This window comes from Dicentrarchus labrax, unplaced genomic scaffold (assembly GCF_905237075.1).
Source record: "Dicentrarchus labrax unplaced genomic scaffold, dlabrax2021, whole genome shotgun sequence".
Classification (NCBI taxonomy): domain Eukaryota; kingdom Metazoa; phylum Chordata; class Actinopteri; family Moronidae; genus Dicentrarchus; species Dicentrarchus labrax.
The window spans coordinates 9,690,399-9,717,643 of NW_026136716.1; the positions used below are offsets into that span (position 1 = coordinate 9,690,399).

The following is a 27,245-nucleotide window of genomic DNA, read 5'->3' on the forward strand; positions in this document are numbered from 1 at the left end:
GCCAGTTGACGGTTACGTCAAGGTAGCCACAACAACAGCAGTGGCGCGCTGTTGTACGTCAAAATAAAAGCACGATGTTTTAAAACCTAATATATGAAACCATTTCTACATGTTGGTGTTTTTCCTTTAATCATAAATTACCATTTAAGTTGATATTCATATATAACACGAAACAACAGGTGACAAAAATACCATTATTTTCTATTACGTTATTTGGCATTTCAAAGGAGGATTTATTTTGAAATACGTGGCCGGATGTTTATGAAACTAAACCTAGCTAGCTCGACAACTACCAAGCGTTTGTGTATTTTGAAGAAGACCATTGATGATGTTGCTGCGAAAATAGACCGAAGGGAAAAGTTATTCCACAGTACTGTCTGGAGGACACCGTCCTGTCACCTCTCTAACAGGTAACGTTATTAAACACACTATTAACATTACGTGACCGCTGTAACAATAGCCAGCTAACGTATGCTAGGCAACCAGCTAACCCCTTCCTCTGCTGATAGTGATAATGAAATATATTTTTATTGCTCAATATATGTCACTCACTCTCCGTTTGACTACTGCGTGCTCTTTAGTGTTTATTAATGTAATTATAAGTAATATTTATTTGGTATTTTTGCGTTAAGAACGGCCACTTCCTGGTTGAGGGTATTTATTTGACAGATAGTTTTTAGGTGGTTGTCAGTGGCGTCACTGCTTCATTTGCTCAAATACGCGTGTTTGTGTTAAATATTGTGTCTGAATGACACACAGACAGTGGTAAAGTTAGTACAAGAGGACAAATATACAAAGACGTGTGTTAAAATTGTGATGTGGGTGAAATAGAAGCTGAGTTGTGTTTATTATGTTTGCCTCCAACATGTGGCCAGCTTGTGGGTTTTCAAACAATATGAGTGTTTCAGAAGACTGGTGGGTGTGTACAGATTTAGAAATCAATATTAGTGTTTTTATGTGTCATATTCAATTTATTTCTTCCTCAGTTTGCACCACTTCATCTGGAGCATTCACACGTTTTATTTTACTTTTATATCTGTGAGGCAGAAGTGACAGACTGAAGTCTTTTATTGGCTAATTAATTGAATCAAATGGAGAGAATGAGGGTGATAGAGGCTCAATGCCTTTCAGTCTCCCGGTTGTATCCAAGCTGTGTTTGTAGTCAATCTAATTTATTTAGATTTGCTTCAATTTCATGCAGTCTATGGGATCAGGGCTTGTGATCCTAACTCCCTCAATTCAGAAAGTAAATAAGAAAATTATAGTTGATAGAAGTGAGTGGAATTGGAGGAGAGTGTTAGGGGGGAGATTACATTACAGGCCAAATTGTGGGCGTCTGTGTGTAAGGTATTTGCATTCCTGCAGTCATGATCTGATCTGACAGTTAACTGTGTCAAACCAAGCTTGAATTGTGCGGGTGTCCTAGCATATCAAATAAAATAAATAAATGCCTCAAGTGGACCCAACTTTGACATTAGATGTAGTTAGAAGTTTTTCCACCTCATCTCAGGTTATGAACCGTAAGAACGGTGATTATGTTACTACATGGAAGTTGTTTTTTATTCTTCCCTGCTTAAGTGTCCTTAAGGAAATTTTACTTATTCATTTCTATCCGTTTTTAGCTGCTGTTTGTAGCTGAGCTCTCACCTCAGAGGATGTGTGTAGGAGTAAAAAGGTTCTGTTTTTAGTCCTCCATAACCTTGTTTTTGTAACGTTCATCTCAACAGGATATTCATGTGGAACATATAATGTGAAAAAAGGGTCAAATAACTGCCTCAGAGAGAGTGAATCAATTTATTTGACAGCTTAAAAGCTGCGTATTATGTCGATTGTACATATGATGTAAAAAAGATAAAAAAGGCTGTTTTCAAACGTTGTATCAGAAACAGAAATACTTTATTGATGCCTGGAGAGAAATTGGTAGTGTTATATGTTGTGTTATGTGTTGTATTATATGTTGTATTAAGAGCGGCAGAGGAAGTTTACACACCTGTGTTAAAACCACAGAAACTCACTAATCTTCACACAGCGCTGTTAAAAAGGAAAATACCAACCCTTCACACACATAATCCTCCTCAGCACACAGTTCCTCCTCTACTTCAGACAGACTGTATTATCAGTTGACCCACAGCAAGTAAATTGACCTAAAACCCTCTACAACAGGCAGTAAAGGAAGTTGACATGACGCGCACTAACAATCAGCAAGTGAACGTATTGCTCATACATCTGTAGTAGTAGATTGGTTGTAGTTTTCATGTTGCCTGCTGGTTTAGCATCAATTAACCACGATAAGTTTCACTTCCTGCAAAGCAAAAGTGAACGACCCAAGAATATTTTTGGCATTAAAGGTTCAGTGTGTGACATATAGGAGGATCTTTTGGCAGAAATAGAGTATACTATTCACCGGTATGTTTTCATTGAGGTGTAATCCCCTGAAAATAAGTTTCTCCTGCATGCTTGAAACAGGAGAGTGAGGCGAGGGCAATGCAATCAGCAACTACACCGCTAGATGCCACTAAATCCTACACACTGGACTTTCCCTCTATGTGCTTGGGCATGTGGGAAATGTATGTTGCTGTCCAGTCAGGCATTCGCTCTCAGTTCCTTTTTATTTTTTTAGCTTTCCCTCTGAAAGCCTGACTAGTGGTTTGGCCTCTTGCCAAGTGGTTTTCAGCCAACATGCAGAACTGTGACAGTTTAAAGATTTGGGATGGCCCTTTCCGGGTGCAGCTGATTCAGTAACAGATCTTTATAGCAGTGCTCGTCTGCAGGTTGCTCGGCCGCTCCAACACTTTGGTACAGAATGAAATATCTCAACAACTAATGGATTCAAATTTAGTGCAGACATTTGTGTTCTCCACAGGATGAATTGGAATGACTTTGGTGATCCTTAACCTGTTCATCTAGCGGTTATAACTTAATACCCGTAAAACCTAGACTGGCTTTATCACTCTGCGTGTTGACATTAGCATTTAGTTCTGCTCAGCATTACAGGGCATGACTGTAGACTGTTTAAAACGCAATTAGCTAGTCATCTGTGATTGCAGTGAACATTTCTCTTTCATATCTTCTCAGGATGTTACTGAAAATACTCCTTGGCTTCCTGTGTGGCGTCGGAGCTTCGGCCGCAGAAAACGACACGGCTCAGCAAGGTCCTCCGCCGCTGCTGCTGGTGTCGTTCGACGGTTTCCGAGCGGACTACCTGCAGAGGTTCCCCATGCCTAACCTGAAGCTCCTGTACAGCCAAGGGGTCCTGGTGGAGCAGCTCACCAACGTCTTCATCACCAAGACCTTTCCCAACCACTACAGCCTGGTGAGCCTGCTGCTTGTGCTTTTAGCTTCATTAATGAATTTTAACAATCATAACAATAATATTTATGATTTTTCCTCTTCAGGTGACTGGGCTGTACGCTGAGTCTCACGGTATCCTGGCCAGTAATATGTACGACCCTGTCAGCCACAAGCACTTCCACATCGGCAACGACACCGACCCGATGTGGTGGAATGAGGCCCAGCCCATCTGGGTCACAGCTCTGGACTCCGGCTACAAGACGGCGGCCATGATGTGGCCCGGCTCCGAAGTGACCTTCCGAAACCGCACAGCTACACACTTCCTTCCCTACAACTCCCGTGTGACCTTCCAGGAACGACTGGGGAACGTGACAAATTGGATGCTGGGAGACGGAAAGGTAGAAAAAGTTACTTTAGTAAGCTGACTCTTGTAAGTCTTAAATTGTCATATCTCACTTTTTCTGTCTTTCAAGGTTTTTTATTTTGCTCTATCTCTGTTCTAAAACCATGTTAATGCCATAAAGTTAACAGGGTAGTAAAATTTAAAAAAATCTTGAAGGGTGAGTTGCCATTGTCTGAAGTTCTGTATCATACACCCCATTCCCCCAGGAGCAAGGAGCGATGTTTGCAGCTCTCTACTGGGAGGAGCCAGACCGCTCAGGTCACATGTTTGGCCCTGACAACACCACTGCCATGAGCAAAGCACTGAAGGAGGTACAGTTATTTTCTTCAGCTTAAAATGTCAGAAAAGCTAACTGACACATTTTGCTCGAAAGAAAAACTCTTGAAATTTATATTTGAAGGGGGGATGTTAGGATCCGATCTCAAAGTATCAGTATCAGTCGATCAAGGCATTTTTTTTATCGTCTACATTGAGTTTTATTGTTGTTTGTTTTGCCTCAGTTATCACAATGCAATGAGCAATAAGAGTCATTTATTAATGTAACCCGCGCAAAAGATGTACAGATAACAAAAATAAATATTCAACAGTTCATTCAGTCCCAGGCTGGACCAAAGCAACACTGGAGGAGAAATTCCCTTGAGACAGTGACGAGCCTGAAAAGATTACACAGAGGGTTTATTATTTCATTGCCTACTTTATTGTTTTGTAGAAAATAAAAATCATTAAGGAACAGCTTAGACACAGGCATTTTCTCCTTAATCTAATGCAGAGCTATTCTAATATCAAGCAATGCTCTTGAAGTGTGAACCTGTATTATTGGAAAATAGAAGTATTGGATGAGGACTATATATTAAATGACTCAAATTGGGAGCGGGGGCGAAAAAACTTCCCTAGTGGGAAGTATTTCTTTCCATTAGTCTAACCAGAGGTTAGGTTACCACCAGTGAGTGAAATCTATTGTGAAGCATCATGATTGTTTCTATGGCCGTTTCCTGGAGTTAAATAAAGCCTGTGCAATGATTTACGACAGTGGTTTAACTGTTGACTAGAAACAGGTCTGAGCTGTAATGTTGCAAAATGTCTTAGTTGTGATGTGTTGGATGTTGACCTCTATCAATGCTTCCCTCCCCGTCTCCTTATTTTATGTGAATTAGAAAAGCTGGATGGAAGCAGCTGGTTTTGGTCACATTTCTCTCTTGGCAAATCTATGATAAAAATACAATAAATATGTAAATTCATTGTAAAAATACCCTAAAATTGGCATGATCCAATGGCTCAGCACACTTGAGGGTTAATTAAATTTGTACAGAACTCCTTTCAACCCAGATTTGCTTGATGGAAGGAGTTATTGATGGCTGTCTCTTTGCATGCGATCAGGTTGACGACAACGTCGGCCTGCTGATTTCCGAGCTGAAGCGGACCGGCCTCTGGGGTCGCATCAACATCCTGGTGACCAGTGACCACGGCATGGCTCAGTGCTCGGCCGATCGCCTCATACGGCTGGACGACTGCCTCCACCCCAACAACTACACACTGGTGGACCTCACACCTGTCGCCGCCCTCATCCCAAAAAATGGTAACCAAATTCTCTTCAGCTATCACGAGAGCCTGAATACAAACCACACAAAAACATGTGACAGGCTTCTTTTTTATTTATCTAATCATACTTTTGTGTGCTCACACTATTTCTGTGCATGTGCTTTGCAGACCCAGAGGCTGTGTTTGCTCTGCTGAAACAGTGCAACACCCACATGACAGCCTATCTGAAAAAGGCCATCCCTGATAGGCTGCACTACAGGAACAACGAACGCATCCAGCAGATAATACTGATTGCTGATGAGGGTTGGACCATAGTGCAGCGGGGGAACAAACTGCCAAGATGTATGTCTCTTAATTGTTTTCTCAGTACTGTGATTAACATCTGGCCAGCTGCGAGCTCATCTGTTATCTTTTGTTTGTTAGTCTTTTGTTTTACCCATTTATATTTTCTAATAATACTGAAGTTCATTATTATTCTTTTATGTTTATTATGTCCATTTAGTTTCACAACAACTCATCCAATATATAGTAATAGGCTACTTTTACATTCTTTTAAAAAATATTTTGGGTTTTAAAGGAGAGATATTTTGGGGACATTTTAGAAAAAATAATTAAGATGATCGTGGAGATGATTCACAATGCATTTTTCTAGATGTTTAATTAAATAGTTTAGTTTCACTCTATCTCTTTGTGGTAAACTAGTCTTATTGGACCTGTTTCTGCAATGTAATGAATGGTATCACTATCAAATTGAGGCACTAAAATGGACATTAAAAGTCTTACAGAACTACATAGACATTCACATTTATAAGCAAATACTAACAGTACGTCCACTCACCAGTTCTCACTCGACTTCCCTCCCTCAGTGGGCGATCATGGCTACGACAACTCCTTATCCAGCATGCACCCCTTCCTGGCAGCGACGGGTCCCAGCTTCCGTAAGAATTATCAAATCAGCAGTTTGCAGAGCGTGGACATTTACCCGCTCATGTGCCACCTGTTGTCGGTGCCCCCGCAGCCAAACAACGGCACCCTGAACCAGGCTCGATGCCTGCTGACTGCTGAGACCTGTTGGAATGTCCCTCTGATGATCAGCCTGGTGGTGGGCGTTCTACTGGTACTCACTACAATCACAGGTAAGTCGGAATGATTGCAACATATGCTCCAGGGGTAGCATGTAGATAGAGAAAAAGGGAACCCAGGATAGACCCCTGGGGGACTCCACAAAAGAGAAGAGTGAGTGGATGAGGCATCTTCGCTCTGTACTGTACCGTACGTCTCCAACAGATCAGCGAACTAACTGGGCTTGTTTCTTCAGTTCTGTTCAGATTGCTTAGCCACCGCCGCCCGTCAGGACCCCGGCCCTTCCAGAGGCTGCAGGTCGACGACGACGATGACGACGACCCCCTGTTGGAGTAAACCAGTCCGAGCTGGTCACCACACACTAGTCTGTATCACCTGTTCGTGCTCCAATAGGTACTTTGACGTGTTGCACTTTACTCACTGAGGCCAGTTTTGGTGTGTGTGTGTGTGTGTGTGTGTGTGTGTCTGTCTGTGTCTGTCTGTGTCTGTTGTGTTTCTGTTCTGTTGTGTGTGTGTGTGTGTGTGTGTGTGTGTGTGTGTGTTGTGTGTGTGTGTGTGTTGTGTGTGTGTGTGTGTGTGTGTGTGTGTGTGCATACATGCAGTAGAAAGAAGCCGTCAGGGCTGCCGACAACCTGCTGTGGAGTTTGTACACTGGTGTAAAAACAGCTGCAGGACATAGTGATTACTAAAGCTGTCGCTGAATCCATAATGTTAATGTTGTAGAAATCCTGTTACAGTAGACTTGAAAATGTGACAAGAAGCCAGTGGTGTTTTAGTTGTGAACTTATTTTGAGGAAATATTGATGATAACATCGAGATTAATGATTTTATTCTGGGAGTTAAAAAAAAAACCTACTGATGTAAGAGATTAATATTTTTCTGGGCGAATCGTCTTTATAAAACCTGATTTTGTGTGTAATTTTATATTTGTAGGATTACTTTTTGTCAGCAGAGGGAGCCAGTAGCACATTTAAGACTCATATTGTATTTCACTGAGATTCTGTGTTTCATGAAGAGGAAAGCTTGAAACATTTCTGTTACTGTTCTGGTGTATTTGTTACACTGATATTTGAGTCATTTCACTTTAATTCATATTTTATCCATATTTGCAGGCTTAAAGAATGAAATTTAAAATCTGAGATGATATATTTTTACTATTAGTAACTAAAATGCTACAGTAAAGGGAAATGTTGCTTTGAAAAGGATGATTTCTATGCACTGTACTTACATTACACACATATATATATATACATTTATATAAATTATACCAAAGACTATTATTTCGATGTGCAACAGATGCTCCAAAGAGATATTCACCATCTAAAAATGATCTTTGTTTTTAAACTAAAGCAATATAATTGTTATTATTGACACACTGGATCACCTACAATCTAAAAATAGTACAAGATCAAACTGAGGTACTGAGTTGAAACTTATCTTATTATCATATTTATCTGATGCTGTCTAATGCCTCTTATCTTACTGTTAACAAATCCCATGAAAAGACCCAAGCCAACAACAAAGATATTATACTATTGTGTGTGTACCTAAAGCCTGATATATGTTGTTCCTCTGTGTCAGAGAGCTTTATTGTTAAACTACTTAAAACACATAAATGATCCATACTGTTGTTACTTCATTATAATGACCACGAGCACTGTAGTTTATTTTGACTCCATCCACCGTCCTGCTGCTGTTAATACTCAGTAGAGTGCACTATTTTTTCATGTTTAAATTTACTAAAAACTACAGTGCTCAGCAGTTTTTAATATTTACATCTCCAGTGGGAACCAGTGGGTTTTGGGGGCCACCAACAGGGTCCAGGATGTCGTAAAGTATTGAAACATAGTTAATTTTGGTCTTTTCATGGGATTTTTTTGACAATAACAAAACTAAAGTGTACTGCCAGCCTCATTCTTTAATGCAGTGCTGCTGGCGGCTCCTCCAACCATGTGTCCAGTGATGTGTACTGTTCATGCATCTATTCATGTGTGTGTGTGTCTCTTGCTGCTGATTGAGGAAAAATTCCACATATAAATTACTGCCATGTTCTGATCTTCAGCATGTAGCTTTAAAAATAAAAAAAATAAATCAATCAGTATGTAAAATAGCTTGTGATGCCTTGATATAATCACCATTAACAAATGAGACTCAACATGACCAACTCACTCCATTTTTATTCTTCTTTCTGGTACTTGTCTAAATTTAGAGCATACGCCCCATAAACACAGTTGCTTCAGGTCACAGCGAGCATATTTGCTTTAATGCATATATGTTTTACCCTTATTTCAGAGGAAGAACATTATAGTGTTTTTCCATCTGCATCCACTTCCTATTCTGTAATATACTGTAAAATATGACATTTTTGTGCCATAAAGCAATCGCAGTATAAAATTCAGGCCAGTGGTTTGGTGTGAAATGCTGTATAGAAGCTACCAGTCCCAAGAAAATTGTCTAATTTTTATGGATTATCATATTTATGTGTGTTTTTGTGAGGTTCAAATGCTTCACATAAGCTTTGTCTTTGCACTCTATTTCTGTTTTATCTTTAAAGGTACTGACTTTTGCGTTTTTTTTTTTAAGTGTAAAAAATCCTTTTGGAACTATGCAAATCCTGACTGGCCTGTCGAGAGATTCCTGTGGTTTAATGTCATTTTCAAAATGAATAAAGAGGATAGAAAATCTGATGTTTTGTGTTGTGATTCAAAGGAATTTAAAAACCACTCACATGAAGTGTCAGTAAATGGAAAGGAAAAGCGACACACATTTGGAAAAATTAATTTATATTCCTTTATATTTTTTTTTTCTCCATCGCAGTCACAACATTACAATGTAATAAAATGGTAAATATATAAAATCAAACTCAATACTGACGCATATACATTTCTGTATCGTGTTCAAAACCAAATGAACTTTACATGTTTTCATTTATATCTGTTTTACATCATTTAAAATCTGTCATAATTTCTATGTAGTCATCTGTATTATTGTAAATCTTTGTCTCTTCACAGATAAATAGACTTTATTTTCAGGAGGTATTGTAACAAAAATAACACATTTCCTAACGCTGGCCACCTGGAGCCATTGAAAATATCATTCAACTCTTCCCCAGAATGCTTTTACACTATCGTAGACACAGAATACACAGACAAAGAAGAGATACACAATGTGTCGTCTCGTTTTCTCTCCCGTTTTGTTTGTGGTTGGTCAGAAACATTCGGTGTGAATTTAGGAATCCCCCCGCAAAGACCAGAGGATTCCTGAATGGTGTTTTTATGAGCTGACGCAGGAGCGGTTTGAACACGGTTGATGACAGCAGCCATCATTTCTACAGTGAAGTTCGGGAGACGTTAGCCAGACAGCCCCTGCTGGACATTTTCCCCCCTTACGTCTGAAATATGTGCTTATGTGTTGAGCTGTTTATTGGTATGTAGCTGCACACTGCAAATAGGACCATCTCCTCAAGCTATTTAATCACGTCAAGAGTAAAAAAGAAATATGACTTTTAAATTTCTTGAACTTTTACTTATTTTCCTGCAAGAGTCGGTGACAAGAAATTATATTTTCTCACTTATCTAGTGATATAAAGCAATGTAGGACATCTGTGGTGGTCACCGCATAAAAAAAACATTTTAAAATTAAATCTAAAGCTACTGGAAACAGGGTGAAACAGCTAGCCTGTATCTTAAGTTTTTGTACAGATTTATACAATAAACAAGGTGTAACGTGTTAATTAGTGAGCTTTAGAGAGGCTGGTGAGCGGTTTTTGTTTTAGCTTTGGACGGAGCCTGGCTAGGCCCCCTTTTATGCAAAGCTAAGCTAATGTTTTTTTGGAATTTGGGTAAACTGCTAAATAAAACGTTTTGTCTGACTTTTTCGTTTTTTTTTTAAAGTTCAGCATTATTGGAAATACACTGATTAACTTCATTGCGGAGGGTTAGACGAGAAGATGGACACCACTCTCATGTCTGTAGGCTAAATATGAAGCTAGAGCCAGGAGACAGCTAGCTTAGCTTAGCATAATTAAAGATGACAAGCACCTCTAAATGTCTCAAATTGAGCACTACTTCTTTCTTTCCATGGTGGAATTTTTGCAAACACTATATGTACTATACTATACTATACTATACTATACTGTACATACATAAGCATTGATCGTGCTATTTCCCCCTGCTTCCACTGCTAAGCTAACCAGCTGTTGGCTCCAGCTTCATATTCAGTGTACAAATATGAGAGTATCTCATCCCATTAGCAATATTAACTCAATTTACATACTCCAATACTTTAAAAAAAAAAATCAATAATCACGGTTTGCAGTGGTGGTCTTTCTTTGCAGAACGTTTTTTGTGTTTATCAGGAATGTGAGAGACAAACATCACCTGTCTCGTCGAACCTGGTTTTGGTTGTGGCTGTCTGGCAAATCACCTCCAAACACTTCATCCTGCCTAAAGATCTAATATCAGTGTGCTTATACTCAAGACAACACGATGGCACAGACTCCTACGAAAAACACAGTTTCCAGTTAAGCCGTATTTGTCTTCTCTCGTCTTACATTCTGGATATTTATAAAGAACATTTACTATCAGTACATTTGAAAGAGCCATCTAAGCAAACTCATCGAAACATAGACCCAACTGAGGAGGATTACCAGAAAAAGGTATTTACAATCAAAAGGCCAACCACGAGAAAATAAAAGGTACTTTTTGCACATAGAAATCTCTAGAGCTACTTTTTTTTTTTTCCAAGCTGAAGAACACAGTAGAAAAGCATGACCCCGACAAAATAAAAGCTCATGGTACATCTTATAGATACATCCACATTAAGGTTTAGTTTGACCCTGCCCTGTGCTTATAGTATCCACACCTGAGTCAGACCATTGAAATCCTTCCGACTCGTTTTTTTTTTTTTCATGATTGAATTTGAGCCATTTGTGCCAAAACAGCCAAACCTCTTTTCAGTTGTAAAAGGAGAGGATTTCAGTTGTCGGTGGACTCAGATCTGGTAGAAACTGGTCTGAGATCAGAAACAGTTTAGCGTCTGGCCTCGATTTCTACAAAACCATGATGAGTAATGATAATTTCACAGCTCTGGACCAAGCAAGTAAAACTTTGGCTAAAAAAAGCATATGAAGCATTACTGACACATACGGTAGTTTGCACTCGCACATACACACATGCTCACACACATGCTCACACACATGCTCACACACACACACACACACACACACACACACGCAGCCTAACCACAGGCCTCATATGCTTTGCAGACCCTGATAGTGGAACGTTTTTATCCAAAGAACACAAAATAACTTCTTGCTTGTACACATTCCTCTGTCGGGAGGTTGCGTCCGTTGTGGTTGCTCTCAATGTAAACGTACATTACGCAGTTTTTTTCCTCTCCCCTCCCGACCAATTTTAACCCATCAACACACAAACCTGATCAAGAAAAATGTCCACAGAAATGATGCAAGATTACCAAATTATCATAAACAGATAAAACATGTAAACCAATGGCATATCACATTTTCATTTTGCACATGAATACTTTCTCTGCAAACTAAGACAAAAAAAAAGAGGAAGAAATGAAAATAAGAAAAAGCAATACATGAGAACAGTGATGTGGTATTTTTTTTGTAAAGGTTTTCCAAGCCCAGAACCTTTCTGTGTGTGTAACCTTGCATAGCTGTGGATGTGTAGCCATACAATAACACTGACTGGATTTCACTATCTCGCAGGGTGGGCCTGGCTAAGGCTCTGGGTTTTTGGGTGAAGGAATAAAGTTTTCATTTGCAGCGTGCAGACTCAGCTGTAAGGTTGACTACCAGGTGATATGAAGGAGACGGTGAGACGTTATGATACCTGCAGTTTGATTATGAGGCTACAGCTGAGTCTGAATGCTGCACACGAACACTTCCGTATAAAGAAGGAACTGTATTTTTTTTGGTTGTGTCAGACCTGATTTGGCTGTGTTGAACCTGATTTGTGATTGGCTGGAGTTCTGGGTGCAAAAGGGGTCGTGAGTTTGGGAGAAAAGGTCAGAGGTCAGTGCTAGGGAAAAGCTAGCGGGACAGCTGCTCTGGAGCTCAACATAAATTCAAGATTCAAGAAGCTTTATTTATCCCGAGGGAAATTACTGTGCAACAGAATCTCACTTTAACAACCCAGAAGCACATACGAAGCTGTGACTCTTCAAACCTTTAAGCCTCTGTAGTAACCACTTATTTTCCTAGGAGCACATGTGCCCTCAAATCTAGAACATTCATGCAAGAAATTCACGAGCACGATCTGTGAAACTAACAGAAAATGTCTGACTAGTGTTCTCTAATTGTCACATATTCAGTTTTTTTAGGACAACGTGCTAACACAGTGTGCTGTTTTCCTTTGATTTCTGTGCTCTGACACACTGAGCCCATGCTTAAAGTACAGTGCAAGTCCAGATCAGAGTGTACCAAAAAATTAGCACCACCCTCCCTAAAGTTCACCTTTTTGCACATAACCATGACTCAGGTATCTTAAAAAAAATTCCACCTCCACTTCTGTCAAGCGGATAAGGCATTGTAGCTTTTTACGTGTCACTCAGTTTCACAGAGACAGAAGGTGTTGCTGTTTTTATGTACACTCTCTACATGAGGAAACCCAGATTGATTGAATTAAACCATTCAATCAATCTGAATGTGAAACACTCTAAACATATTTGGCTAAATTCTTCATAGCACTGTAACCACAACTATACAAAAACCATCCAGTTTTACTCAATAGCACCATATGAATATTGTTCCCAAATTATAAAGGGGTAAGGGATTATTGGACATTAGTGTGTGAGTGTGTGTGTGTGTATGTGTGTGTTCAAGCGGTGAGGTAGGGATGCATCCCATGTTGTTACACTAACTTCTCACTGTGTATCTGCATGTGTGTACTAACTAGCATATCTCCCTGCTGTGGAGGAAAACCCTGTCTGTCTGTCTTTGTGTGTGTGTGTGTGTGTGTGTGTGTGTGTGTGTGTGTGTGTGTGTGTGTGTGTGTGCATGTACTGTGTGTGTTGTGAGCACTAAGCACATCTCCTTGCGTCGGAGACTTGCATAGCTTCTGCAGGACAGGAAGAGCAGTTGTCCGTTTGGACGGAGCCTTTGGCACAGCCTTGGCCGATAACTGAAGGCAGTACTCAAGTTGCACCATAGAATTCAAAGAGACAATCTGCCCTTATTGCACCGTAAGTACATGTGTGTTTCATATTTGCACCATATGAAGTGGGATTAGCAGCCAATTGACTCTGTAGCTTGAGTGTGTTGCACCATATGAACACCGATGCCGCTGCTTCTGCTGCGCGTTCGCACCTATTGAATCTAGTTTGCAGCAAATGAACTGATTAGACTTTTTTTTTTTATCGGCTAGCACCACAGAAAAGTAATGTAAGCTGACTATTCGTTCACACTGTTCAAACTTAAAGGGATACGTTAACATTTTTGGTGTAAGTCTCCTTTCTTTTGCTTATTTTCATTAAGAGATAATCTGTGGATCATTTTTTAGATTCATTGATTAATCATTTAGTTTATGGTATGGTTTAGTGGTTTCCAATTAGGGGGTAGGGACCCTGCTACGGGTCGCAAGATGATTAAAATGTTTTCTTTTTTCTTTTGTAAATTACTAAATACATTAACCTCTTTAGGCCTCTGATATATAATAATAATTACCTTTTGGTTGTATTGGTCCCAACCAGTGGACATATGCAACCAGTGCTGAGTGATTGCACTTTGCAGACTTTGCTTTCTTCTAAAGGGGAACTAATTTTACACATTTAAGTCTATTTCCAGGTATTACGGAGGAGTACTCACGGATTTAGTAAGCCTTTAGTGGCTGCATGAATTCAGATAAATTGCCCCAAGTGAGTCAGCGTTGGTAGGCTTAGAAAGAAGTGAACTTCTGTAACTCGCTCCTCGTCTCTGCTTGAGGCTAGTGGCTAAAGGCTAAATCAGCCGCTATTAGCCTAACACACTCAAATCTGTTGGTGACCGAGTTGCTTTATGGGTAATGTAGTCGCCAGGTTTTAACAAGGAAGAAGACTTTGTAGATTAAAATAAAATGGTTCTGATTTTTATCTTGTCCATTGTGAGTCTGACAATGTCCCAAAAGATTGGGAACCACTGGACTAAAACAGTCCAAAATCCCAAAGTATTAAGTTTATATTGAAGACATGGGCAAGTTTACTTGATTACTAACTTAATAAATGATCACAGTTGTTGTAAATTAACTTTTGCAATCAATACCAATATCACTAATCAAGGTATTGTTTCAGCACTCAAATATGGTGGCCAATTTTAGTCAATAAAAACAAAGAAATTTAGCTTCAAGCTTGCTTTCAATCTAAATTTCAATGGCTGGCATTAAAAGACAACATCTTCTACAAATTGACACCTGGACAAGAAAATAAGAGGCTAAAATTTGCCCCAAAAATGTTAAAGTAACCCTTTTAACTCTCTTTATGTGCTATTTATCTTCACCTGCTTGATCCTCTCGGCCAGCAGCAATAATAAGAAGCGTGTTCGTGTTAATTTTTTTTAACTGCACCATCTGAAATGGCTCATGGTTGGGTTTCACTTGCTCTACCGCTGACATGGGACTGGAGAAAAGGTGTGGAGCGTTGGATGGCGAAAACACTTTCACCACCTTCCAAACCCGTGCTTTTACTCGCCGCCACGCGGTGTTAAAGCAGCCCCCCTGACGGGTGTGTGATTTCAGGACCAACGTTCCTGTCGACGGGCTGATGACTGATATATCGGCTCATTTGTTGTCGCCTGCCAATGTAACAGCTTGGATTACAGGGATAAACAAACAAAAAAATAAATAATGAGCCATACATCACAGCTCAGCCGTGGGTGGATTTGGAGGAGTTGATATTGGACGCTTTTCAGGAGAAGACAAGTCATCAGGAAGGTTGTGACGATTGAAGTCCAAAATTGTTTTACATCAACTTCAGTGGCAGCACCCTGTTAGCGTGGGACCGACATAATTAAGACATCACACACTGGTTGGTGCTGGTAGACACTGATCAGAAATAATTAGTCTGCTCTTTATGTCGACAATTTTGAGACAATTTCTCTTTTTTTTTTTTCATCGTCTAAGAACGTAAACCGACGCAAACCGCGCATTTGCAACCGGACGGGATAACTAAAGACCACTCAAAGCATAACAGGAAACGATGGAGAACAACTGAACGACTCCCAGATGGCGTACACGCTCACGAAACAGCGTGATAAGCATGTACTGCCTTAGTCATTAGTAATACTGGAAACATCAGCAGGCACTAGCACTTGTACCTGATCATGGTGCCACCTCCTTTTGGATTCTTCTCTGTTTGGTCTGCTTTTAATTTGTGTAATTTTTTTGATGTTTAATGGCTTGCTTTTATACTTCAGGTTTCAGAAACACATGGGGGATTGGCACATTGACTAGTGTACACGTTTAGCAATAAGAACTGTAACATTAACACCATCCATCTGTCCTCAGTAGATCTTTAGCTCTGAATCCATGCTAACACATTAGCATACGAGGTGTTGAGTGAGAGAAAGGGACAGCCAGGCCTCTTGGCAATCTAAAGATTTATTTTTTTATATATATGTATCAAATAATATCTGTTTTATAGCCTATGTAGATAGTTAATTAGATTTTAAAACTATTTCAGGCAGGAAAGCTTTAATTTTGGCACGATCAAGTTATAGTTTCACATTGCCAGCCAAAGTTTTTGGGTCTTACTTTGAGCTGCTACAGCTTCTCCTATTCTCACTGTTAGAGCTAATTTTGCTAACTCTCCCTTAACATTGTGTATGCTCAAGTGTTAGCATTCTTATAGGACGATATGGACATTTTGGAAAACACGATTACACGAGTTTGATAAGATAAGACTGATAGCACTCTTTTATCTCTCTGTTAAGTATGAAGCTACAGCCAGGAGACTGTTCATTTATGAGCGTTAGAGACGCTGGTCGGGAGATATTCCCCCAGCTTTCAGTTTTTATGCTAAGCTAAGCTAACTGACTCCTGGCTCTGGCTCCATATATAGTGTAGAGAAATGAGAGTGGTATTAATCTTCTCATCTAACTATTGTCAGACTATTCCTTCACGTAGCGCAAACTTGAGCAGCATTTTGAATTTGTTTGAGCGCGTCTCCATCTTTCCCATCATGCTCTGCTACTCTGCTCAGTAACCTTGTCAACCAACCCCACAACCCGATGCGCCCTACTGCTTTGTCTCCAGTCAACGACAACGTAACGGTACATAAAAAACATCCCTTCTGTACATAAAAAATATATACACTACCTTTGACTACACTAACGACAACATGTTCACGAACTCCTTTTATTGAAAGTGACATTTGTTCTTTCTTTGTGTCACGTCTTTTTATTCTACTGAAACCCGTGAAAGTGTGAGCGACGCAACGTAAACGGCATGCGGTGGTCAAACACTCCAGTGTGAAACTCTGGCGCTCATTTTTGTATTTTATTTTTTTTTTCACTTCACAGCGGAGCGCGGACGTGTGAAATTAAATCAATGAGAATAGATGAAGAGTAATCGGAGGAGTTGGAAATAGAGAGACAGAAGGGTAAAGAGAGAGAGAGAGAGAGAGAGAGAGATGGACTCGCGCTGAAGCAGCTTGTTGAGTCATGGCCATGGGACTCGCAGGTCGAAGGTGCCCACAAGGAATGTGTGTATGCGTGTGTTTGTTAGTGTGTGTGTGTGTGTGTGTGTGTGCATAAAAGTGTGACAGATTGCTTTTGTGTCTGTGTGCTTACATCGAGTGCCACGTTGTGTGTGTGCGTCTTCTCTAAATCTGAACATCCACGTATACATACATGTCTTTTTATGTGCTTATGTGTACTGATGTGTGTTGACGTGTGTGTGTGTGTGTGTGTGTGTCAGAGTGAGGACTCATACTGCAACAGTTCATACAGCAGGGGTCCGTCACGGTAGCGGATGCCCACAGCGGCCGGCGTTATGTACTGCAGGATGTTTATAGTCCTCCGCAGGCGCCTGTCTACGTAGTGGGCATCCCATGCTGGATAACGCTTCCTGGGCATGTCGATCTTTATAAGCGGGCCCTCGGGCTTGGAGGTGGGGGGCGCTGACCTCACCTGGAAGACGGGAAGACACGTCTCGGCCACATCCTCTTCCGTCTGTGACTTGGTCATGTGGGCCGGGGTGGGCGGAGCGGTGGGCGGGGCTGACGGAGGCAGGGGGAGGCCCCAGAGCAGCTGGGCGCAGCAGGAGGAGGCGGGGCTTGGCTGGAGGTGGGCGCTGGCAGGGTGCAAGAAGCCGTAGTACAGCAACATGACCAGGACGCCGCCGGCGAACGTCAGGTAGACGCCACACAGTGCTGGGACAGCGTAGGAGTCAGTCATGACTGGATCCCTGTAGGCATACCTGCAGGAGGGTAGCGACACGGGGGGTTAAACTGACGTGAGTGTCTGTGCTTATGTAAAATAATGATATATAAAATAATAAATTAATTTGCTCCACACACTTGTCATATGTTCTTACTTTATAGTGTAATAAAACAATGTCCTCCAGCATGTCCTCACACTCTACACACTTCTGAAAATCCAGTTTCAAAGCCAACCAAGTATTAATGTGTCTTTTAATACTTTCTGACTTCCATAGCCCAGACCCTTGGTTCATACTGAAGAAGTCAATCATTTAAAGCTGCTCACAAATACATGTTTTTTAAAGGCTAAAGGGTTTCCAAAAAAAAAAGCTGGGCACTATAGTTGTTAGTTAATGTTACTCACACAGGAGTAAACAGTATATTTGTTGGGGACTATTTTGAGCGGCGTATTAATCCACATTTGTTGCTCTAGTGATTATTTCTGGCAGCAGGAGGGTGTGTGTGTGTGTGGGACTGAGCCAAAATGAACTACAGTGTGTGTGTTCGGCATATTGAAGGAACATGTCAGCCAGTGCAACAGCGTGGCTCAGTGATGTGTTTTTAATAGTTTTTGTGAAGCTCTACGGCACTGAGGAATACGATATATCCAGCTTTAAATACACACACAATACTTTTTAGTACGATACAGTTATTGTTGGTTTTGGTCTTTTCATGGAATTTGTTTATAAAAACGAAGTCAGTGCCTTGAAGACCTTTTAAGTCCAGTTTTAACCACCTAAAATGACATTTAGAGGTTTTATCTGCATTGCTGACAACATTCACACTATTAGAATTCATTACAGTGTAAATTCATACAAAACATTTAGGATCTCAGCAAACCAACATCCTCAGGAAACTTCTTTTGGAATAAACTCCCAGTTACCTTAGGGAAGCTGGCTCCCTTATGATTTTCAAATCCACATTTGAAACCTTGCTTCTTTGAGGGTGTATTTGATTAAACCGTCTCTGCAGTGTAGGATAGCAGCACTTCAGGCTTAGCTTAGGCATAGCTAGAGTTTACTGTAGCTTTAGTTCTTGCAACACTTAAGGTTTATTGTCCACTCTTTAGTGTGCCTCAGAAGACTTTCTTTGAATCCACTATATATTATTTGGTGTTGTGGTATGTTTGGGGGATTTTTAGGTTTTTCCTTCATGATATTATGTTAGTTGCATCCAGGTTCTACTTGGTCTAACTCACCACAGCCCAGTGAGGATGGTGTTCTCGGCCAACACCACGGTGTAGTAGGCCACCATTCTGTATCTCGTCCGGCCCTCCTTCACATTAAACCAGCAGAAGATGTAGACGATGCCGACCACCATATTGAAGAGCACCTCCTCCCACTTGGACATGCAGAAGTCGGTGCCTCCGTGCACCACCCAGAAGGCCATGGCGCACCAGTGGACCACTACAAAGATGCCAAAGTAGATGTGAAAGAGGGAGGCAAAGAGGGCAAGCGAGAGGACGCGGGAGGAGATGGTGAAGAGGCGCCAGAAGAGGTGCAGCAGCGCCCCGCGGTAGCTCATGCTGCGCTGGTCATCACGAGAATCCCGCAGGAGTTTGTGGTAGGAGGCCAGAACCCAGGCGAGAGACAAGAGGGAGCCCAGGGAGGAGATGCCTACAGAGAGAGGAGTGAATCAAGGTTCGTGAAACAAAAAGTACATCAGAGCAAAATTATTATGAGTCATTGGGGGTGTTTTGTGTAATAATGTGAGCACATCCTTAAATAAGAAGTAGAGTGTGACACGACAGAAACATTTGGCAATGACGCTTAATGGCATGAGTCTGAAATATAAAGTTATTTTTAATGTCCCAGCTGCTGTGTGCATCCACCCCCTGTCCTAGTCACATATTTGCATTAAAGTAAAAGGTGTCCCAAAACTCTAGAGTAATAGGGATGAATAACACCAGTGGGTGGCCGCCTAGATGATACATTCCCTGGATGAATAAGGAAGAGGAGGCTGATGGAGTTCGGCTAGCACATCCCCCAAACACTTGTGATTGTGCTTTCTTCCTGGATCCTACCTGAACAAATACACTGTGTGAAAATCAAAAAGTAACACCATCTGCAGCCACAAATTACTGAGCATGATGTCTGCAAATTGCTAATTCCTGTTTGTGCAGCTGTTGATTTGTATGTGCTTTGTGGGCTACATGAAAACATGGTGTTGGGTCTGCCAATGTGGCAGGGTGTTGGTAGTGTTCGTGCAGTCCACCCGGCGTAACCTGGCCTCCACCTACACTGCAGCGTCTCGGCTCGGTTCTCCTGGATCATGATGCAGAGCTGCAGGACCAGCTGAGGCGCAGACTCCAGGAAGGTCTCCAGCAGCCGCAGCATGTTGACATCCGCGTACTCGAACATCATGGCCCAGTACCAGCGCCGCTGGTGCTCCTTCTGCCGACGCGACATGATGCCCAGGTACAGTGTCCTGATGTACCTGCAGGTAAGAGCACTAATTAATTAAAGTACAATACATTTATTTTAACATTTATTTTCTTTCTCGCTCATTCTGTCTTTTGGCTGCTTGTAATTTTGGTTTTAAGAAGTTCACTGATACTGTGATCACTAATCCCTAATAATCTGACCAATTAATTAGCTACTGTTTTAATAAATGTAATTTTTTTAAACGAACATTTGCTTTCTTTAATCACATATGATAACCTGAATATCTTCTGGTTTGGTAAAAAAAACTAAATTATAGTGGCCATTTTCACTATTTTCAGGAAAATAATCAACAGACTGATCAGTTACTACAAGAGTCAACAGTTGCAGGCCTGATGCAGATGGTACAGTGACAGGTACTCAGATGAAAACAGCTTGCCTGTTGTAAAGATGGTGTCTAAAATAATCAAAATTCGGAGCATTCAAATTATGTTCTGTTAACAGCTCATCTGAATCACAGCTAAACTAATGTTCTACTTGAAGACATACACGTGTTGTTCATTAGAGGAAGTCAGAAATTCTTTAAAATGTTGCTCTCAAATGACGTGTTTTTCACTTAAAAGGCTTAAAACACGCACTGTTCAGCCATTGTACACCTTTGACAATGTTATGTTAAAGGGACACCCAGTTTACACATTAAGTCTTGAGAGTTATCTTGTATGAATACACATTTACCAGGCAGGGGAAGGCCAAAAAATTATTATTGAGTTGCATTATGGGTGGTTTCTAGAGCTTGACCCTTACTTTTAATGTGTCAAGTCCCCAAACCTTGAGGACACTAAATCACTGGATTACCCCTTTAATGTTAATTATCTGATTTTAGCATTTTCCATTAAAGAAATAATTCTAATGCAACACTGTAGGCAGCAGAATTAAAAGTCCTGGCTGTCAGATCTTAAAACTCACCAGCCAAAGTGAAAACTTAGCGGTGGGTAACAAGCAAATACTCATCAATAAATTAACTTAATCTCTCACTGCCCTCTCTTTTGCTTAACTGAACTTCTCCTATAAATATGTTTCATTTCGGTCTGATCATTGATGGAACCTCTTCATGAACAAGAGTTTCATCCATACATACTGAGTGGGTTTCTAGATATGGAAAACTACAGTACATGTGGGTGGGATGTAGGCAGTGATTTTAATTTAAAAATGCCTCAGGGCACTCAGAGTGCGTGCGTGTGTGTGTACGCACGTATGTACTTGTGTGCAAATGATATCCTCCTGATTTCCCTGCGTGTGCATTACCGCTGTACATGCATGGGTGTCATTGCGTGTGTGTGCTCCTACATTATGCATGGCTCTGTATGTGCAGCTATTACTGCCATCTGGTTTGAAACATACAAGCTTAATGCACAAAACATAAATAATACACCATCCATAGGAAAAAACCCTACATGTGCACGCACAGAACTCATGTGTTGTTAGAAAAGGCTCACGTCCGGTCTGGATTGATGCGGAGGCCGGGCATGAGCAGGCACTTAGGCTGCCAATCATGGGAGCACTCCTTGCTAATTAATGAGCTTGTGGCACGGTAAGGAGAGGGGCATGAAAAGTCCAATGTGGACTTCTTTTCCCAGCCCACACTTGGCATGTGACACTCCACAAAGTGTGTTCTGATGATGCAGAAAGTTTTTCACATCTTTATTCTGGAAATGGACTTCTCACTGCGTTGTTAATGTGTGTGTGTTTTTTATATTTTATGTACAGATCTGGGCTTACTTTGCAGACACAAAAGGTTGCACTGGCTCATGACCCCTTAAAATATATGGTGTTAACTTCTTAAATTTTGAGCTCCAATATCAGTATCAGGTGCCGATTACTGACCTAACTCACATATCGGATATCCAACTGACATCAACGATCCAGATTCCATTTTTATAAACAAAGTAAAACTTCAATTAATAGCCCAGGCTTTTATTATTCAACCTGCCTTTATTTGGAACAGGCCTCTATATGGGACAGGCCTTTAATTCCTTTTGCATAAAACTCTTGCTCAGCAAAGATGGGAAATACTGATTTAAACCAGGATGAATATTAAAAATTGGGCTGCTGAATAACATATCAGTCACAAATCACTCATTTAATCATTTGATACTTTGGTGTTCATGGTTTTTGAAAAATGAACTGAAGGATTGAATCAAACCAATTTAACGATTTGCTCGTATTGACAAAAGTTCAAACGTTTGTATTTGAGTAGGCGATTTAAGCATCTTAGAACTCGCTCCAGCGGTCGACCCGGTGGGATTTAAGAGGTTTTATACATCCAAAGAACTTCTATTAAATTCAGACCAGACCTCTAATTGGGACCTTGCTTTTAATTTAAGTTTTACGGTATATAATTACGCAATTTTGAACCCCATAGACAAAATGTTGTGGCACATATTAATTCATTAGTGATTTAAAAGTTCTACAGAGACGTCCAGTCCACGACATATTTCTTTGTCTCCCAGAATTCTATGAGTTAGACATGGAAGTTGTGCTACAACAATGAAACCAGAATCCCTTTTTTCACAAAAGAAAATTTTGTATTCTTCCTTCTATCCCATGAATCATCTCACAAGCTCCTCAGATTTATCTTGTGATCCAGTGGAGGGGTCCCGATCCCCGATCAATGCTGTACATTATTGAATTTACACTAAAGCGTGAACGTTATCCATCCCGTCTTCCTGTGTTTTTATTGACCCTCCAGGGCCGAGAGCCATCCTATACATCTCGACCTATCCTTATTACCCTACGCTTCATATGTTCATGCTGCTAATCAAACCAGTTAAAGCTGGTTTAATTGATCTTATTAGCTTTCAAATAAGACACAAACACCAACATGCTGTTTGTCCTTGACTCAAGAACAACGAGAGATGAATAACCAGCATCATTTGTTCGGCTTCTTTAAAATCTATAAACAGGAAGTCCTTGTATTCGCGTGCAGGTCAAGGTTTGAGGCTTTACTGCGCAGCGTGTATGGCGACCCTGACAGGCCCTTAACGCCTGGACATGGAGGGATGTGGTTTCAAACCATATGTACCAAATACAGTAGATCTTCCTACCCCTCCACCCTACCCCCACCACTCTCACTCCTCCTTTCCCTGTCTCGCTCTCTTTCTTCTCCCCTCCCCCCTTCTACTCGCATTGTGCAACCCTTTCTCCCTCCTCCATCTCCTTCCTCACCCCTCCTTCTCTCTCCATCTCCAAGCGATCTGTCTCAATCAGGCCATACCATTTCTTCAGCTGTAAAAACACTACACTCCCCCCCTGCGCGCTCCCTTCTTCTTCTCCTTCTTCCTTCCCCTGCCCCTCCACTTCCCCCAGGTGGGCGAGTCCATTATGCAGGCTGTGGGGGGTGATTACTGGGTGGGGTGAATGGAGGTATAGGAGGAATGTGTGTGTGTGTGTGTGTGTGTGTGGGGGGGGGGTTGATTTAACCCTACAACCACAGAGAGGCTGGAGCTGAGGAGCTGAGTAGCACAACAGGATGTAAACACACACACACACACTCATTACTCTACTCTCCCTGCTGTCCACCCAGAGGCAAGAGGACACCATTAAGGAGACTTTTCAGGGAGAGGGGTGGGGAGGGGGAGTGAGCACTGTCCTTGTATAGAGGGCTAGGAGGCAGGAGACTAGCTAGCGCACTCCTGCTACTACTACTACTACTACTACTACTTCTGTTTCCAACGCTACACACACATGCACAAGCAAACACACACACACACACACACGCAAGTATATGAAATCATGAGCCAGGAGAGCAAGGAACCTACAGTGTGTGTATATAAGAGCATGAGGGTGCATTTGTGTTTCTTGTTTTCTTTCCCGCCAGTGCTTTTAGCACTACAATTAGCACCTACCCATTTCCAACTTTGTGTATTTGTGTGTGTGTGTGTGTGTGTGTGTGTGTGTGTGTGTGTGTGTGAGAGAGAGAGAGAGAAAAGAGAGAGAGAGGGAGGGACGGAGTGAGATAGAGAGGGAGATGTGTTGCCAGAAGCGCAGATGCTTTTCCTCTTTGTACTCTCCATGCATGCTGACACTCATGAGAAGAGCCGTGACACCGTTTTTTCCACTGGTCCCACACGCTGACACACACACACACACACACACACACACACACACACACACACACACACACACACAGTCCTGACTCCTCTGTTGTCCAACTAAAGTGAAGAACAGTGCTGAGACGCTGTCCGTGGTGCTGAAAATGCATTCAGCACCACGGACAGCGTCTCAGCACTGAGGATGAGGATATATGAGGATGTATGAGGATATATGGGGCACTAAAGAGTGTGTGTAGTCTTATTGTACTAACACTATGATTGCTACAGTTGTAGTAGATATTGTCAGTGACTTGAACCCCTCTCAGCCATAAATTCAGTACAGTATGAGTTGCAGAATTTCATCCGGTGACCCAAAAAAGAAAAGAAACTCAAAAGAAGTTACAGAGTTTGTCTGTAAAAGTGTGATCACTGTCTCTCTGACTGTCTCTCTTCATATCTGTCTGTCATTCTCAGATAGTAACTGAAGCGCTGGCGAGGTCACAGAGAGCCTTTCCCTGTCCTCCTCTTGCTCTTCCTCTCCTGCCTGTCAGTGTGAAGCAAGCTTTGCTCTCTTCTAGTAACATTGAGTAAGACACTCCGCTCTACCCATTAGAGACATTAAGTGTGTGTGTGTGTGTGTGTGTGTGTGTGTGTGTGTGTGTGTGTGTGTGTGAAAAAGGCTGAGTGTGAGAGAGAGAGAGAGAGAGAGAGAGAGAGAGAGAGAGAGAGAGAGAGAGAGAGAGGAAGAGGTGACAGGTTAGTATCAGGTGTGTGTTTTTGTTTGTGCCCTGCTTCCTACCTCCACACTTGTCCCAGCTGGAGGATGTGTATGATGGCCTGCCACAGCCAGATGGTGGCCAGCTGCAGGCGGTCCCTGCCGGGATACAGGCACCCCAGAGCCACCGCGCCCCGCTTAGTCAGCCCCTCCACCTCCCCGAGCCCCCCGCCGGTGTAGTCCTGCACGAACCAGCGGAAACTCAGAATCTGGACCAGCACCGACGGCACCAGCACGAAGAAGAGTGTGAGGCCGAACCAGAGGTAGTCCTGCCTCTGATAGTAGTCCACCGCCAGGCAAAGGTCCGTACCAACGTCCCAGAAGAAGACGAGGAGGGCGAGGATGATCCAGAGGCAGTCCAGCCACAGCTGCTCCCGGGGCGGGCAGTGAGTCTCCCGGATGCCGACCCCTCCGATAGGCTGGCCCCCGCCGAGCAGGGAGCCGAGGCAGGCTGAGCGGCAGCCCCAGTAGCAGGCGGAGGTGCGGCAGCACTGACAGATGTGGATCGCGGCGGAGTCCAGCGGCTCCTCGTTATCAACATCGTACAGCTGGGCGAAACCGCCGCCGCACCCGACCCCGGCTTTGCCGCCGTCCGACTGCGCGGCCATGTTCCCCTTCCCGCTCCTGCCCTCCTGCGAAACGCACGACAACCGCACCGTTGTGCTTTCTCGCGGGGCGCGGATACCACGTCACTTCCCAGATACCTGCTGTCCCCTTCCCTCTCGCGCCGCGGCGACTGCTGTGTCTCTGTGCCCGGGGCGCGAGGAGCCATCAGAGCCGGCGGCCGCGCGACGGCGGCTCCTCTTCTTCCTCGTCCGGTCTAGACACCGCCACCGGGCGCTCGCGAGCAGCAGCAGCAGCGGAATCAGTTCCCGTTTTAGTCCAGCAGCCCTGCATCATCCCGTCCTGCGCGCGCGGTCATCTAGGGCGACGGGAGGCTATGACGTAATGCATCTCCCGCTGTTCTTAAGACGTGTGAGTGAGTGTGTGTGAATGTGTGTGTGTGTGTGTGTGTGTGTGGGTGCGCGCCGGACACCAACTATTCTCTCAAACCACGACTCGCGCTAATATAAACCCCCGTGCAGTCAACCGGAGGACCCCCGACTCCCGCCTCTCATCCCGCCCGCTCTCAGGCTGCAGGTACCCGGCATCCGCTGCAGCCCATGTCCGCTCCTTTCCGCAGCTCCAGCCCTCTGCAGCTCCAGCGTCCCCCACTCCTCACTTTCTCTCTCTCACTCTCACTCCGCCCTCTACCGGATAACAACTTCAACCCCGAATTCACATCTGCACGCAGGCGCGCGCACGTGCACGCGCATCAGTGTATAAGGGTCGTGCAAAAAAAAAAAAGAAAAAAGCCCACTGCGCTGTACAGTAGCAGTTTGATTGTTTCCCAATGAAAACAGCTAGTTTCCTCCATCTAGAAGCAAAACATGAGATTTCCACCGTCTGACATTCATCTCTCCATCAATCATCATGCTTTCCTCCATCCATCCTCTCTCTGCACTTTCTCCCTCACATCCATCCCTCCATCATCCCCTCCAGTGGGCTGACTGCCCTGTGGCTCTGCCAGCCTAATCAGCCGTAACATATGTGTGTGTGCCAGTGTGTGTGTGATCCCTGCTAGGCAAGCATTCAGGATTTAGGAATGTGAGAAACTGGGATGGACACTGTGTATGTGTGTGTGTGTGTGAGAGGAGGGGGTAGGAACTGAGGGAGCTAGAAAGCTGAGAGGCTGTAGAGAAAGAGGGATGGATTTAGGAATTAGAAGAGGGATGAAAGGAGTGTGTGCGTGTGTGTGTGTGTGTGTGTGTGTGTGAGAGAGAGAGAGAGAGAGGAAAAATGGTTCATGCTGTTCCAAAGGATGAAAAGATTGACAGGAAGAATGCAAGAGAGAGGATGATGGGAAGATTTAAGAATTGTTGGAGAGAAGAAAAGGGCGTGTCAGAGACAGATGAGGGGGAAAGGGAGGGATGAAGCCACAAGAAAAGAGATGATGGGAGGAAAGGAAAAAATAGATAAATGGTATAGAGAAAAAAAAAACAAAAGCTGAAGGGATGCATTTAAGAGTTTTAAGGAGAGGGAAGTCTTAAGGGGGGACTAAATAAGGAATTCATCAGGATGATGAAGGTCAGGAGGAGGAAAAAATGAAAGAAAGTGATGGATTCAAAGGCTGGAAGAGGGATGGAGCAGAGGAATGATTTTTATCATACAGAAATATATATATTTTTAAAAAGGGGCTTTCTGTGCTCTGCTTCAGTAATGACTCC

At 42.5% G+C, this 27,245-nt stretch overlaps 2 protein-coding genes across 2 annotated transcripts; one reads left to right on the plus strand and one right to left on the minus strand.

Moving 5' to 3' along the window:
* Window positions 1–267: 267 nt before the first annotated feature.
* Window positions 268–6,799, plus strand: enpp4 (ectonucleotide pyrophosphatase/phosphodiesterase 4). Its single transcript, XM_051428097.1, has 8 exons — window positions 268–410; window positions 3,076–3,313; window positions 3,396–3,689; window positions 3,901–4,005; window positions 5,072–5,270; window positions 5,402–5,575; window positions 6,100–6,369; window positions 6,552–6,799. Exons 2-8 carry the CDS (start codon window positions 3,077–3,079, stop codon window positions 6,650–6,652), a joined length of 1,380 nt encoding a protein of 459 aa, XP_051284057.1. The 5' UTR covers window positions 268–410; window position 3,076; the 3' UTR covers window positions 6,653–6,799.
* A 2,293-nt stretch (window positions 6,800–9,092) lies between these two features.
* xkr6a (XK, Kell blood group complex subunit-related family, member 6a) lies at window positions 9,093–26,465 on the minus strand. The gene is made up of 4 exons (XM_051428096.1): window positions 25,003–26,465; window positions 19,971–20,167; window positions 18,930–19,347; window positions 9,093–17,730 (listed from the first exon to the last, which is right to left on the minus strand). Exons 1-4 carry the CDS (start codon window positions 25,584–25,586, stop codon window positions 17,226–17,228), a joined length of 1,704 nt encoding a protein of 567 aa, XP_051284056.1. The 5' UTR covers window positions 25,587–26,465; the 3' UTR covers window positions 9,093–17,225.
* Window positions 26,466–27,245: the final 780 nt, after the last annotated feature.

Coding starts and splice junctions, on each gene's coding strand:
- enpp4 (XM_051428097.1), top strand. CDS start 3,077: ATGTTACTGAAAATACTCCTTGGCTTCCTGTGTGGCGTCGGAGCTTCG. Junction 3,314..3,395: donor TTCCCAACCACTACAGCCTG/GTGAGCCTGCTG, acceptor TTTCCTCTTCAG/GTGACTGGGCTGTACGCTGA. Junction 5,576..6,099: donor GGGGAACAAACTGCCAAGAT/GTATGTCTCTTA, acceptor TCCCTCCCTCAG/TGGGCGATCATGGCTACGAC.
- xkr6a (XM_051428096.1), bottom strand. CDS start 25,586: ATGGCCGCGCAGTCGGACGGCGGCAAAGCCGGGGTCGGGTGCGGCGGC. Junction 20,168..25,002: donor CAGCTGGGACAAGTGTGGAG/GTAGGAAGCAGG, acceptor TCTTACCTGCAG/GTACATCAGGACACTGTACC. Junction 17,731..18,929: donor ACCATCCTCACTGGGCTGTG/GTGAGTTAGACC, acceptor ACCCTCCTGCAG/GTATGCCTACAGGGATCCAG.